This window comes from Panthera pardus, unplaced genomic scaffold, assembly GCF_024362965.1.
Source record: "Panthera pardus isolate Hobbes unplaced genomic scaffold, ASM2436296v1 HiC_scaffold_8, whole genome shotgun sequence".
NCBI classification, from domain to species: Eukaryota; Metazoa; Chordata; class Mammalia; order Carnivora; family Felidae; genus Panthera; species Panthera pardus.
In genome coordinates, this window is record NW_026527013.1 from 101326099 (window position 1) to 101342213 (window position 16115).

The 16115-nt window shown below is 36.7% G+C and overlaps 1 protein-coding gene across 1 annotated transcript in view; it reads left to right on the plus strand.

Annotated features, from left to right (window-relative positions):
• Positions 1-16115, plus strand: part of GLCCI1 (glucocorticoid induced 1) — a 104699-nt gene that overhangs the window by 82525 nt on the left and 6059 nt on the right. The window contains exon 6 of the mRNA XM_053898288.1: positions 3710-3920. Coding sequence (XP_053754263.1) covers positions 3710-3920 — 211 coding nt within the window. The remainder of the gene's footprint in view (positions 1-3709; positions 3921-16115) is intronic.

Genomic DNA, 16115 nt, shown 5'->3' on the forward strand with positions numbered 1-16115 from the left:
TAATGATTTAATTTATGTCAAATGTGTATCTGATTCCTTTAAATAATGTGCAGGTTTTAAAAGTTAATTAATTTCAAAAGTCACACCGTCCAATCTTATATTTGTAAAATTAAAACATAAAACTTTCTTTCAATTCTCAGTATTGCTTATTAGCAGATACGAGCATTATGCATAATTTCTTGTGATCCTCCTTGACGTGTGTATGTGTGTGAATGTAGTGAATCATTGTATGAATGCACCATAATTTAGGAGTTCCATGTTGATGACCATTTACATTATTTTCAGTTTTTGTCATCTCAAGCAGTGCTTTAGGAAAAATTGTGTACTCCTGCAAACAATTTCTAGCAGCGAAATTGCTGGGTCAAAGCATTTGTATGTTTAAATTTTGATGACTATTGCTAAAATTGTCCTCCCGAAAGGTTGTGCCATTTTTTTCTTCCTAGATGTTTTATTTAAAATTTTTAATTTATATTTATCATGCTATAAAGACATTTTTGGAAATGTCATCTGTTAGCACATTGTCATTAAAATGCTTCCTTTATACGTTAAGTAACGTTTAAAAGCATTAATGTAAGGAAGTGAAATTGGTTTAATTCTTTGAAGATGAAAGAATCAGTCACATATTTGCTGATCCTTAAGAACATCAAAACAAACTGTACTAGAATATAAAACTTAATAACATAATCTCAAGAAAACAAAAACACTAACTCAAAAAGATGGGTGCATGCCTTTGCTTTCTGCAGCATTATTTAGAATAGCCTGGATATGGAAGCAACCTACGTATCCATTGACAGATGAAGAAGATGTGGTGTGTGTGTGTGTGTTTAATATATATATAATTAATCTATAAAATATATGAAAGTACATATGAATATAAATAAAACACACACAATGGAATGTTACTCAGCCATAAAAAAGAATGAGATCTTGCCATTTGTGACGATGTGAATGGACCTAGAGAGTATTATGCTATGTGAAATAACTCAGAGAAAGACAAATACCATATAATTTCACCTGTCTAAAAACAAAACAAATGAACACACAGGCCCATAAATACAAACTGGTGGTTGCCAGGGGGGAGAGGGTGGGAGGATGAGCGAAAAAGGGGAAGGGGAGTGGGAGGTATATGCTTCCAGTTACAGAATGAATAAATCACAGGGATGAAAGGTACAGTGGTTATAGTAATAGCGTTGTGTGGTGATGGGGTAAGCTACATTAGTGGGGAGCATCGCATAATGTATAGACGTGTCCATTCACTGTGCTGTACACCTGAAACTAATGTGCATTGTATGTCAGCTATACTTAAACAGGTAAAATTTTTATACAGTTCTGCTTTTAAATAAGTTATATTCTAATTTCACAGTAGCCATTTCAGAATTACTCTAGGGTAACCTACACACTTACAGCTACAATACTAATTTTTAGAATTTTTTCGATTGATGATTAAGTGTGCCTCAAAGTTTTAATAAACAAAATGTTACCATTAGTGAGCCTGCCAATAACTAAAGAAAAATGTCCTGTTAAGTATATCAGTCTTCTAAGCTTTTATATTTTCCCATTGTTATTTTGTGTAAACAGTAAATTTTTAAAATCTGTTTTGTTCTTATAATTCTTGTACTCTCTCATAACAAAACAAAGTTGGTGAAGGAGATTGTTATATATTACCCAGTTATAGATTAAGGAATCGGAATACAGAAAGACTGTCTATCAAATAGGACATGAATGAAAGATAACTCAAATTCTTAATTTTTTTAATTATAGATTTATGCATCATATTTTTTTACTGCTTACCAATACTGACACTTTTATTAAAGTAACATTTTCCTTGACAGGTATCTAAATTTTAAGAAATAATTCTGTCATGAAGCCCTCAAATACAATTTTGAAAATGACGTTTCCTTATGGGTTACCCCGAGAACTTCACACATCTCATATTGCGATACAATTTTGTCCAAAAACACCTGCGCCAATGGTTTATTCTTTGTTCATTCTAACATTTAGTGTAGAATTGTAATTAAAATCTAAACTTATTTAAATGAAAGAAAAAATTTTAAAGTAACATTTTCTTAGCGTTTGACCAACGAAGTTAATATTCCTTTGGGAATATTTCTTTCTTTAATTGGAAAGTTTTACTTTCTTATTTGTTTACAAAATGAACTAATATTTACATAATTGAATATTCTCTTTATAGTAGGGTAGTCATTATCAGGATGCTATAGTTTTGGTTTAACAGCATTGTATAGATAAATGAAGTTTTTATTTCAGTAGTTAATGGTTTCAGCCTTGACTTAACTTGGTTGTTCGTTATAGAAAAATTGACATGTTTTGAATCTTGTCTAATTTTATCGTACTCCATTATCCCTCTGACAGTGTTTCTAAAAACTCTGAAATGACAAAGCTCAGAGTAAAAGCAGTACACAGTAAAAATAAGTTGTAAATAAGTGTGTATTTGTTCTTTTTCTTAGCATTGCAGTCTTGCCTCTATAATAACAAAATACTTCAAGTGATTAATGTATAGAATTTTACTTGTTGAGTTTACTTCGTTAGCACACAGATTAGGAAAATGGAGTAAGATTTCCTTTACAGCAGAAGCAGAGTATGGGGTGCTTGGGTGGCTCAGTCCGTTAAGCGTCCGACTTCGGCTCGGGTCGTGATCTCACGGTTCGTGAGTTCGAGCCCCGCGTCGGGCTCTGTGCTGACAGCTCAGAGCCTGGAGCCTGCCTCACTCAGATTCTGTGTCTCCCTTTCTCTCTGCCCCTCCCTCACTCATGCTCTCTCTCTCTCTCTCTCTCTCTCTCTCGCTCTCGCTCTCAAAAAAAAAAAAAGAGTAGAGAGCCCACTGTGACAGAGGCTCCCATGCCATTTAATTAGTATGACATCAGAAGCACTAAGTTATAGGTTCTTTATTTGTAAAGACTCTGGAATAATGAACTCTAAGGTCTTTTCAGGTCTAAAACGTGTGTTTTTGTGATTTTAGTTTCATTTCTATTTAGTTTCATTTCTATTTCATTTCTATTCTTGTTTTTGCCACTCAAAACAATGCATTGGAACCAAGCAAACTTAGGAATAGTGCTAGTTAGAGGGATACCAAAACAGTAGAATTGTTTTGAGTTATGTTAACATCCTTTGTTTAATAGTAATAGAATAAATCACTTTATGAGAAATTTGGGGTAATTTGTAAAGGAAATGGAAAACAGTTCTGTTCCTGATCTCTAAAAAGTTGAAATTAAGAATGGACCAATAGAAATATCTACCCCTGTGAATATGAGATTTCACTTTTCTTACTAGCAAGTCAGAGTAATTTCTTGCACAGTTTGATAACATCATTTGACAAATGTTTGTTGGTTGTCTGCTATGTGCCAGACACCGTGGTAGGCACTAGGGATGCCATGTTTAAACAAAGCCCCTACTCTTGAGGATTCTGGGAAGTGCTAACCTACGAATACATACAGAGGGCTATGGAATTTGTAAAGCAATTTATCCTTAGTATTTGAGACCGAACTCCGTCAGGATTTGAAATAAATTTTTCATTCGGTCAAGGCAATGTGCAGAAATCAACCTCAGATACAAGACTGGTATCTTACTCTCTGAAGAAGCAATTATGGTGAGCTAGCAGTGGAATGTGAAAACAAGGACAGCGCCGTGTACTTCTGCACGAATCAGGGGTGTGCGCTGTCACTCACGCGTGTGACGGTGGTTTCTCTTCTAGCCTTTGGAGATCCCAGACGGCCGAAGGGCCCCGCTCCCCGCTCACTACCGGAGTAGCAGCACCCGCAGCATCGACACGCAGACCCCCTCCGTGCAGGAGCGCAGCAGTAGCTGCAGCAGCCATTCTCCGTGTGTGTCTCCCTTCTGTCCCCCAGAATCCCAGGATGGGAGCCCTTGCTCCACAGAAGATTTACTCTATGATCGTGATAAAGGTGAGAATGAAATCACCCACTTAGAGGGTTTGTCGTAGGGCCTTGCTCATTCTACTTTCTTTGTCTTAGACCATTACATCATTTTTTGTTTTTTTTTTTTGTGGGATGGGGGGATTGTAAAGGATTGGCTGATCTAGGTTTGTTCATTGGTTTCCCGTACCCCCTTCTCTGTGACTCGCACAAACATCTTCCATAAATGTGTCAGAGAAGCACAGCGCATGGTTCTGATAGTTAACGAAAGCTGTAAGCTCTAAGATGGAGTGCGTACAGCTTTGTATCATGTAACACGCAGGTCTTTTCTTGGTGTTGTCCAAAGCTATTGATGGTTATGGTAGAGTTTATGTTTCTCATGCCTACAGTTTGATTTTTGTAATCAGATTGACTCAGGAGGAAGTCATTCTAGATATTCTTTTGGAAGGATGGGTGTAGTTTGAACCAAGTAGATAAAGTTAAATAAGTACCTACAGGATATCAGGGGTTGTCGTGGTATATAGATGAATTACTAACGAACACTGGTAAGAGGGCAGAACCTCTGGGATTTCTTGTTACTTGTCAGGGCTCAGCTGTTTACCCATGCCTCCTGTACTTGTGTCAGGCACTTGGCCACCACTGACTCTTGCCTTGTGGTTTCTGGCCCCCTCAGGCCTAGGCACAGAAGGCAACAAAGATTGCCCAGGCTCCACCTTCCTAGTTACTTTCAAAGAAACACTGAACTTATTTTATGACACATGTATTGCTTCTCACCGTAGAGAAATACACCATAGGTGGCAAAATTTTTAAAACCTAAAAAGGCAAAATTTACAGTATCTTATAGGATTTTTGTGGTCCTTGCCCTGATTTGATTACTATTCCCCTTAATTTGTTTTATTTTGAGGTATTCTTACATTTAAATGGCCAGATTTGAAGTGCTCAGCCCAGTGAATTTTTACATATGTATGTGCTCACGAAACTACTACCTAGATCAAGATACAGAACATTTTTTAGCATCCCAGAAGGCTCCCTCAGGCCCCCTTCCCCTCTCCATCTGGAGGTAACCACTGTTGTGACTTCCATCGCCATAATTTAGTTTTTCTGTGTTAACGTATTTTACAGAAATGGAATGGTGCATGTGTATTCATTCTCGTGTCTGGCTTCTTTCACTCATCATTATGCCTGACTCTCTGCTGAGATGTTAAGTAGAAGTTACTTTGGACTTTGTCTTCTGCTTCTATTTCTGTGGGTGGATCTCAGCAGTTCTCCACTTTCTTTTCACCCTTCCATTTTTGAAAAGTCTGGTGAACTCCCTTCCTCCATTAAAGGTGTATTGAAGACAGTACTTTAGGCATCTCTTTGCTTCAAGTGGGAAGTCTCCCATTTCGTGGAATGTCAGACTAGGAAACTTATTTCACTGAGGCATCCTACTGGAGCAAACACCTTTAGTCACATCCTCACAATATTTACTATGGATGTTTCACAGTACAACAAAGAAGAAAACGCCTTGCTTCTGGTGGGAGGATTTGTTTTGAAGGTAACTGGAAATTTTAAAGAATAGTGATTTGTTTGAGGCTACCCAGGTGGTAAATGGCTAAAAGGGTCGGTCCGATTGATTCCAAAACCTGTATTCTGTGTTCTTTCAGTAGAAAGGATAAGTGTGGTTCAGGTTGACTACTGTTGCTGTTTATTAGCACCTATAGTTGGGTTAAAATGAAAAGTAAAAACAGCAGTAATAATAAAGCTAGGAAATTAATTCTAGAGTTCTGTTTTCTTCTAAGTTTAATATTGTGGATAATTGAGAGACACTGAACCGAAAAGGAAATATATTAGGAAGATGATAAGTGAGTTCCATTTTGGTTAACTGTTTGTGAGATTGCCTTTAGGGCCTCTAAATGACAGTATGCAATGAGGCAGCTAAATATATGGTTTCTGCAGTTCAGAAGAGGTACTCACTTAGATCCTAAGTTTAAAATATACACTGTTTTTACATATAACATAGAACATATGTAAGTTTAAGGTACACAGTGTAATGATTTGATTCATGTGTATGTTTGCAAAATGTTTACCACATAAGGTTAGTTAACGTATCCTTGACCTCACATAACTACTTTTTTGTTGTTGTTGTTATGGTGAGAACATTAAAGTTTTACTCTCATAGCAACTTTGAAGTATACAGTACAGTATTATTAACTGTAATCACCATGCTGTACCTTAGATCCCCAGAACTTATTCATCTTATAACTGAAAGTTTGTCATCTTCGCATGTCTTCCTCCCCTAACAACCACTGTCCTACTCTCTGTTTCTGTAAGTTTGATGTTTTTAAGATTCTACATATAAGTGAGATTGTACACTATTTTTCTCTGACTTATTTCACTTACCATAATGCCCTTAAGGTCCATTCATGCTGTTGCAAATGGTAAGATTTCCTTTTTTATGGTGAATAACATTTCCTGTGTGTATGTGTGTGTGTGCGCGCATTTTCTTTATCCATTTATGGCCACTTAGGTTATTTTCATGTTTGGGCTATTACAAATAATGCTACAGTGAACATGGGAATGCAGGTGTCTCTTCAAGATACTATAATAGTCTGAATTCTGACCATTTCTTAGATAAGTTAGTCCTTTTTTCTAAGACTTTTCCTTTTTTTTTTTGTATATTTTCTTCTGTGTATTTTTATTCTAACACAAATGTTTTTTTGTTTTGTTTTTTTGTGTTCCTCTTGGTGGCTTTGTTTGTTTGTTTGTTTGTTTGTTTTAAAGTAAAATGAGAACACTGGTCCGGATCATCTCTAAGGCCAACAATTTTTTTCCTAATAATTAAAAAAATATTTCTTAGTAAAACAGGGTAATAATGCATACCTCTTATCATTATTTGGGTTATTAAGATATTATGGTAAAGTGCTTAGCACAACCATTGGTCCATAGTAAACAATAAATTGTGCTGGGTATGGCTAATAGTGACTTTAAAAAAAAATCTCTGTAGAAATTATGGAATCATTTTAGACATTTTTTGTTTTCTACAAGACTATTTCAGCTTGGGAATTAAGATACTAGTTTATCAACATATTACCATAATTAGCTTTGAGCACTACTTTGTGATTAAGATCAAGCTGATGTTAGCGTTCCCTGAAAAAATTAGGAGACCTTCTATTATAACGCGAACTTTCTAGTTCTCATATCAACTCCCCCCTTTGTGAAGAAAAAATTAAAATAACATCTGTCTCTTTTATATATGCATGTATATACATATACACACACACGCGGATGTATTTCAGGATTGAGGATGGGGGTTTATGTATTCAACTGTGTTTATACTTCTAGTTTAAGAAACATTTATTGAACATGGATGTATGTCAGATGCTCCACTAGGGAGTAGAGAAATAGAGATGAATAGGATGTGATAATCTGTTTTTAAGAAACTTATAGTGTAATATGGGATAATAGTAATGGAAACAAATAATACACTAGTATACAAGAACATTCAGAATACTGAAGATACAAAAGAAGGAGTTGTTAGTTTTACAGTTTCTGATGTCAGTTAAACTATAGAGTAGTCTCTGACTCATTACTTCTTTGTGTACAGTCCAAATTTTGTTAAGATACTGATTCCATCTTATAATATGCATTTTCTGCAATAAAGCATAAATTAGTCTTTGATTTCCAGTAAAGAAAAAAAATGGAAGCTATAGATTTTGAATAGGTTTGTATTATTAACTATGAAAACAGAATTGGTACTGTAATTTTGTAGTCAACTAGAATATATTGGGAGTACCTACATATTCTACACTTACTGTAGAGAATTCGTTCTGTGATAGAATAATAGTTCAGACATTGTTAGGCACCTGGAAAGGCATACCCAAGAAAGGAGAGGGAGAGCCATTGTGAATACATGGGCTCATGAGAGATGTGCTGGTGAGCTGATTATTTTTCTAAGACTCATCTGTGGCATACTTATCCTTTTCCTGATTTTGCTAACATTGTTTCTTCCTATTCCTAACATATGTTCTTTTCTATGAGCCATGTATCATTTGAGACCTATAAAATAATTTTAGTGGATTATTAGTATATTGGGTTTTTCTTTGGCTATTTTGACTGCAGTGCCATGACAAAAACACTCTATTGAGAAAGATCCAGCCATTAAGAAACTATTTTCAGGTTTGAGGTGGGGTTTTTTTTGTTTGTTTGTTTTTTTCTTTTTTTTTTGCTAGGTTTTTCCAGTGACCTGAAGACTGAACGCAGCCTGGTCACATGTCTAAAGTTGTCAGGCTAATTAGCCTAATAACCGCCATGGTTCCTACTGTGTGGAGAATGTCTCATCTTGACATCCTCAAAACATACCCGAAGAGTTAGGCTAAGTTCTTTCACATTATCATGCCCAAAATGCAAGGGAGATAAATAGTGATTTATATAATACAGATGGCAGCATCAAAACACGCTGTTAGCAGCTCTGCCTGCATTCTTTGCTGTTAGCCAAACCGGTGCTGGGCAAGCCACAGAATCGAGACTTGCAGTCTGCCACTTACAGTTGATCTTTGGCACAATTCGCATAGGCAGTTGTTATAAAATTCTGCAATTTTGCAAGATATTGTGGAAACATTGATTATTCTAATCATAAAGTCAACTGAACCATTCTCCTTGGGCCAAGTACGGAGAGTTCAATTCCAAGAGTCCACAAATTGGCTACTTGGAACTTAAACTGTACTTTCCCACAAGAACAACGTATGTTATGTGGATGGAGTTTCCCAAGGCCAACGCATAGAAGCCTATTTACCTCTTACTGTGATTAACTCATAAATATTAATAATCCTGAACTTTGGGGGTTAGGACTGAGCAGGCTTTAGTTGTAGGAGAGAAAAAAATAAAGTATTATCTTGTCTTTTCCGGGCTCTTTTTGACATCATCTTATTCCTTCCTACACACATTTTAATTCTATTTGCGTTTATGTCTAGGGCTGTATTGCTTAACCTTCTTCAACCTTTGCCCTTAACATACTTCAATGCTCTATCTTCTAGAGAGCTTAATCAGCTGAGATTTTGTGGTACATTTCTTTTCATGTTTTATATTGTTAAAATAAATAGGTTGGATATACGGCTTTTAGCAACTGCATCTTAAAATCACTGCTTCTGATCCTGAGTCTGTTTCTCTATCAAAAGATTATCTCCACATAGTTCTAGGATCCCTTGTTACCCTAGAAGAACCTCTTTTGGTAAAATGACCAGGAGTATAGAGCTACAACACAAGAATTATTCCATAGGCTAACACTGACCTGTTCTAGAATCCTGTCCCTAATGTCATCTTCCCTGTTTCTCTTTTTCAAGGTAACATGTAAAATCTTATATATTCCCATTGACAGCACATAAGAAGCATCCAGTAAATGCCTTTTTCCCCTCTTTAGGAAAATGTTCACAATCATACTGATGGCAGATGCTGTGCTAGCCCTCTGTGGATGAGTTACTATTTATAGTTGAAAACTAAGTAATAAGTATACATCTCCGTTCTAGCAGTTACAACCCAGAGCCTAGAATAGAAGCAAACCAAAATTTATTAACAAACGTGCATATATGTTTCACTTAATCTCCTGTTATCTATTTACCAGAATATAAGCTCCAGCAGGAGCAGATAACTTTATTTTACTCATTGCTTTATCCTCAGCATAGAGTAGTGCCTATCATAGAGTAGTGCTTAGTGGAGATTTCTTCACGTATTCCTTTAAGGCCTGTCTTTATGGTATGTCCATTTTTTAAGGATATATTTTTTAGCTGTGTTGAACATCAGTATCTTTTTTTTAGGTTGTTAAATTATATGTATGAGGCCTTTGAATGTTCAGGAAGAGTGTGATAATGTTCCCCTCCCCGATCACCACCAAAAAAAAAGTACAGAGAACTAAACAACTAAGATTATGCTAATTTAGTGATAAGGCCTTTGGTGGGGAAGAAACCATAAAGTCCAAATTCCCTTCTGAAATTCAGGGAAAGGAAGTAACTGCTAAAATCCATATCATCTTCCATTCTGATCATGACTGGGCAGAAAGTAGGGTATCAACTAGGCCTGTTGATACCCCCAAAAGGGGATCTGTTAAATTTTTTCTCCCTGTTATCTTCTGTGTTCCTCTAGGAAAAATACCAACACATAGAGGCCATTGCTTACACTGGGTCTCTTGTGACACTAACAAAAGTCAGGCCCAATAAAGCTTTCAGATTTTAATTAGAATTCAGATTACCTGAGCTTTCAGACTTTAATTAGAAGCATGGGATGTTAGATTGGAAGGAACTTGATCATCATCTTGTCTCCTCCTCCTGTCTCCAGCAAGGACACTACAGTTGAGACAGATCAAAACCTAGCAAGACAGGGAGCCTAACGGTAATGAGCTCTGACTCTGGTGCAGCCTGGTTCAATCCCAGCTCTGCCACTTAGTAATTATGTGTCCTTGGGCAAGCTACTCAACCTCTCTTGTATCTCAATTTCTTAATCTGTTAATTACAGATAATGATGGTACCTGCCTCCTAGGATTGTTAATAGTGATTAAATGTGCTCAGGTGATTTTACCTTTGTCATCTCCTATAATGTTACCACAATCCTGTGAGTAGGGAGGAACATTATTATTTTAAGAAAGGGGAAGCTGAGGCTTACAAAATAAAGTAACTTTCCTAAGTTCTTTGTAGTCCAGATGACAAAAAAGATCTTCTATACAAACCTCATACTACTACTTGCTGCCTCTTTTGCAGGAGGAATAGCCTTATATGGGCAATCAGCTGTGAAAGGGCCTGGTGTGTGGAGAACAGTAAGAAACTGTGTGGCTAGAGCACAGAGGTGAATGGTGGCGAGCAGAAGCAGTGAGAGTAGAGAGGTAGAAAGGCCGGTATTTCATAAGGGGCCTTGTAGGCCTTGCTCAGAGAAATGAAGGACCAGGTAAAGATCTTTGTCAGCTAAAGGACACGACCAGATTTATCTTTAAGGGCCACAGCACAGGTGGAAGTACAGAAGTGGAGAGAGAGCAGGAGGACCAGATGAGGTAATTTTTGGCAGTCTAGTCCCGTGGTCTCCAAATTTGATTTCTCACATGTCCTTTGCAGCAATTTTTGATCTATACCATTAATATAAGTTCATATATTTCTAAGTTATGTATGTACTTAATTCGATCCACAAACTAAATATGTATTAGTAAAGCATACTTTCTTATTTTTAAGGGTAAAAAGTGTGTGTAAATGTTCTAAAAATCTTGCATGTCAGCACATTGTTTTATGCCTCTCAGTTGGGAAACCACAGGGGCAGGGGAGAGAGAGATTGAGGGGGTGCAGAGATGTTGGAGGAGAGGGACTAAAGAGGAGTCTGCAGCATCTGGTGGCTGATAGATGGACGAGGTCAGGGAGGATAAAGGCCAAGTTCTATCAGAGTTCTAATTTGGGAGATGCAGAAGGTAGATTATTACCATTAGTAATTAGGCAGTGAGTATCAAAGAAGGAACAAGCTTTAAGGTGGAAACAGTGATAAGTTTAAGATTCCATGTTGGTTAGTGCCTAAAGACACTATAATACCATTTTTCTTTAGCAAGAATTAGGGGTAAAAAGTAAATACCAAGATTTCCCTAATACCGTTAAGACAGCATTTGTAGCATTTTTCTTTGCCACCTTCTATTTCGCACATAGTTAAGTGCTCAGCAAATATTTAAGTGAGCATTTAAAATTACAGTGAAACTTTGGGGTGCCTGCGTGGCTCAGTTGGTTAAACATCTGATTTCGGCTCAGGGCATGATCTCACAGTTTGTGAGTTTGAGCCCCGTGTCAGGGTCTGTGCTGACAGCTCGGAGCCTGGAGTCTGCTTCAGATTCTGCCCTCTCTCTCTCTCTCTCTGCCCTCCCCTGTTCATGTGCTCTCTTTCTCTCAAAGATAAGTAAACATTAAAATTTTTTTTTTTAATTACAGTGAAACTTTTATTAGAAGTGTTTATTTTTCCTCATTAGGATACTTCAGGAGTAGTTTAATATGAATAGTGTGTTTTAAAATGTTTTTTGAAAACTGATGTCCCTGGAAATATTTCTATTTAAAAAGCTCAAGAATATAAAATCTCAGATGGGGGACACCTGGGTGGCTCAGTTAGTTAAGCATCCAACTCTTGATCTCAGCTCAGGTCTTGATTGCCGGGTCAGGAGTTCAAGCCCCGTGTTGGACTCTGAGCTGGGTGTGAAGTCTACTTTAGAAAAATAAACAAAAAAGATTGTATCAGCATGATTTTCCTGAGATCCTTAATTACATTACTTTTCAAGATATAAAATATTCTCTGTAAACTGAAATTTTTCTGCGTGACCATTGTGATGTATATGTACAAGAGGCTGGATTTTAGTCTATAAACTGGTTTGAAGACTGTCTTCAGTAAAGTGATTTGCTTTCATTTTGAACTGCAAGGTCAGATAGTCAAATTCAGAGTGACTAGTTAGCATATCAATGACTCCAAGTTACATTAGGAGATAATAATAAAGCGTGCCATTCTGCATATCAAGATTATGTTTGTGGAAGAAGAATTGTACTTATTGTGAGTACACAAAAATAAAGGAACAGCTATGATTGTTTACTTAATTTTTAAATTGATATCAATTCAATGAACACTTAGGGAACGATGTGATTAAAACACTTGCCCACATATGACAAATATTTAATTAATGGACCAAACATTTGGAATGTGAGTTAAGCCCATTATTCAAAACACAATCTTAATTTGAAATAAAGTTCAAAAATATAAGTAGTGAAGGTTCTGATGGTCATTATTCCTCCTTACCCTTTGTTGAATGCCAGTCTGAGGAAGATCTTAGCTGTGGCTGATGTCTTGTTTTATTAAAATTCTGTAACCTTCTCATAAAAGGTTGACTTTGAAGTTTTAGGGGAACCTTACAGACTGTTTGTAAAAGCCAAAGTTTTTCCTTACTTGTCCCCAGTTTGGTCTTGGAGTTAACTGAACTCCTTTTCAATACAATCAGTAATCACAAACAACTGGTTCCAAATTGTTTGTTGCCAAGAAAGGCTATATAGTTTTACGTTTCTCCCAGTTTCATTAGGCCATCAAACCACACTACAGCTGATAATTTCATTTCCTGAAGCAAAAGAAGTAATTTTAATGCTAGAGTAGTAATTGTTTAGGTCCTATTTAGTCAATCATTATTTCTAACCTAACTCATCATTGGCTTTTAATTACACTCCTCATATGTCATTGAGTATAGTTTTGGTTGAACTCTACCCTCACTTACCCAGCCTCTTACCTCCGCTGTGAAGACAGAATTACATTCTACTGGTTCGGTCTTTGTAGAGGAATCTGTAGAATCTATGCTTTAGCCATTGATTTTAATTTCAGGATGATAGATTATATGCTAAAGGATGACATTATGAACTGGCAGGGTTTATGCTAGGCAGTCTAAACTGGGGAATCTGGTACTCCAAATATCACCCTGCCTTGCTCCCAGACACAAAAATCTCCTCTTTTTAAGTACCTGAATAGAAGTAGAATGTGCAGATCTATTAAAAATTATTTTCTTTTCCCCTCTTCTGCCAAGAGAAAGTAGAATAGGCACTTAATTTCTGAATGGTTCACCTTCTTACATTTGCAAACAGGGAAGGGTGTATTCTTTCTGCTATTATGGTCATATTCAGACCAATGATTCAGGCACTGTCCTAATTCTTTTCGCACACATTTTTCATAGCTATCCTATCAGTAATTAGTCCCATTTTGCAGATCAAAAAAGGGATCAAATTTTTCCTAGGTTGTGGTGTTAGGCCTGATAGAAGTCAGGCAGCCTGACTCCAGACCAGTGCTTTGACCTTTTCATGATTGGGTCTCAAATTTGGCTCTGCTGTAAAAATATTTGGGGGCTTTCCAAAAAAAAAAAAAAAGAAAGAAAGAAAGCAGCGAGGCAGCACGTGCTGGGGAAGAGCCCCAGACTAACTAAATCAGAATATCTTAGGGATGAGGTCTGGACAGTGGTATTTATTGATATTTTTGAAACATCTGATGAGTCTAATGTGAAACCAAAGTTAAGGACTACTTACTGTGCTATTACATTGCTTGTTTTAGTACTAATTTCTCTTAATTTGATAGTGATCTGATAGTAAGAGATAAAGCACATCTAAAGACTTAAGACTAGTAAGAACCATGGCAAAGATTTTACATACCTACCCACAGAATGTCTTAACTGTATAATATCATTTTTTATACTGGAATTGTGGGCCATACTTAATATTCCAGAAATAATGAGGGCCATATATAAGGAGAGATTCAGAAAACTCTTAAACAATAAAAGTACATGTGGTTTTTTTTTGTTTTTTTGTTTTTAACATTTATTTATTTTTGAGACAGAGACAGAGCATGAGCAGGGGAGGGTCAGAGAGAGGGAAACACAGAATCCGAAACAGGCTCCAGGCTCTGAGCTGTCAGCACACAGCCCGATGCGGGGCTCAAACTCACGGACCGCGAGATCATGACCCGAGCCGAAGTCGGACACCCAACCGACCGAGCCACCCAGGCGCCCCAAAGTACATGTAGTTTTAAAAATACTGTTTTTGTTTGTAAAAGCCAATTTTCTCCTTCTCCCCAAATATTAAAAATATTTGACAACCTACTTATATTTTAATGGTAAATATGGTACACATGTATAAGTTTTCCCAAACCAGTAAAAGGTTTCCATAATTTCCAGAGTTGGGTGATTCTTTATAAAGATAGATGAGACTGTTAAAATACAGACATATGTAAATAATCATATTTTTTACATTTAGTTTTATTAATTGACATTGGCTATGATATAAGAATATAAAGTTACACTTAATGAGAACTACAGGTCTAGTTATTTCTTACTGAGGGATGACAGAATGTGAAAATTTATCATGCTTGTGAACAAAAGTGATTGAATTAAGATTACCATGAAACCTTCTCATCTTGAATCTCCTGAGCAAGTGTGTTTACCTCACATTTGTAATGTTCTGTTACTGAAATGTGTTTATTAAATTTGGCACAGAGTTCTAAACGAATCAGCTAGACCCCAAGTCTGGAATGGGTAGAATAGGTTGTTCATGTGGGTTGTTTTTAAATCATGCCATTTTGTGAAGCAAAAAAATACTTGTTAGAACCATTAAGAAAGTCACAGAATTTTCGAGTTAGGAGTGATAATTTCTTTAGTTATATAGAAACTCAGAAAGGCAGTTGTGTTTAAGGTTTTACAACTAGTGACAGAACTGAGACCTCGGACCACGGGTCTCCATTTCCTGTTCCTCTTTGCTGTCTACCAGATCATATACTCACCTGAGGGAAAAAAAAAACAAAACTCCAGATTGAACAAATCTGTTAATAGTTTCAATTTTTGGGAGTGCCTGAGTGGTTCAGTCAATTAAGCGTCCAACTTCAGTTCAGGTCCTGATCTCACAGCTTGTGAGTTTAGGCCCCACGACAGGCTCTGTGCTGACACCTTGAAGCCTGGAGCCTGCTTCGGATTCTGTGTCTCCCTCTCTCTCTGCCCCTCCCCCCAGCTCCCCCCCCCCCCCACTCTGTCTCTCTCTGTGTCTCAAAAATGCATAAACATTAAAAAAATTTTTTTTCTAAATAGTTTTAATTCTCCTTTCAAGCTTTATTTTCCAGACCACCAAAAATTCAAATAAATGTTATATATATAGTTCAACAGCAACTACAAAAAACCCTCAACTTTTTAATTGAAAAGGTAAGGAGATATAATAGTACCAAATACGATCTATTCTAGGATAGCAATATATTTATTTATTTTTTGTTTAACATTAACCACCCCTTCTCCCCTAAACTAGAACAAGAATGTTTAAGTGGGGCGCCTGGGTGGCTCAGTCAGTTAAGTGTCTCACTCTTGGTTTCGGCTCAGGTCATGAACTCACGCTTCGTAAGTTCAAGCTCTGTGTAAGGCTCTGTGCTGCCAGTGCAGAGCCTGCTTGGGATTCTCTCTCTCTCTGTCCCTCCCTCCCTCTCTCTCTCAAAATAAATAAATAAACTTTAAAAAAACTATTTTAAGAAAAGAATGTTTAAGTAGGTAAAACTAAAACTATAAGCTTCTGAAATTTAAAAAAAAATTAGGAATAAAACTATTTAATTTATTGTAAATTGTTAATAGGAAGATAATCAGTTTTGTACATTGTCCAGCTCCTGTCTAGCTTTCAATGCTGGGAATGTCCCTTGAAGTCATTAATAAAGTCATGAGAGAAATCAAGCAGCAGACCTGGTGAT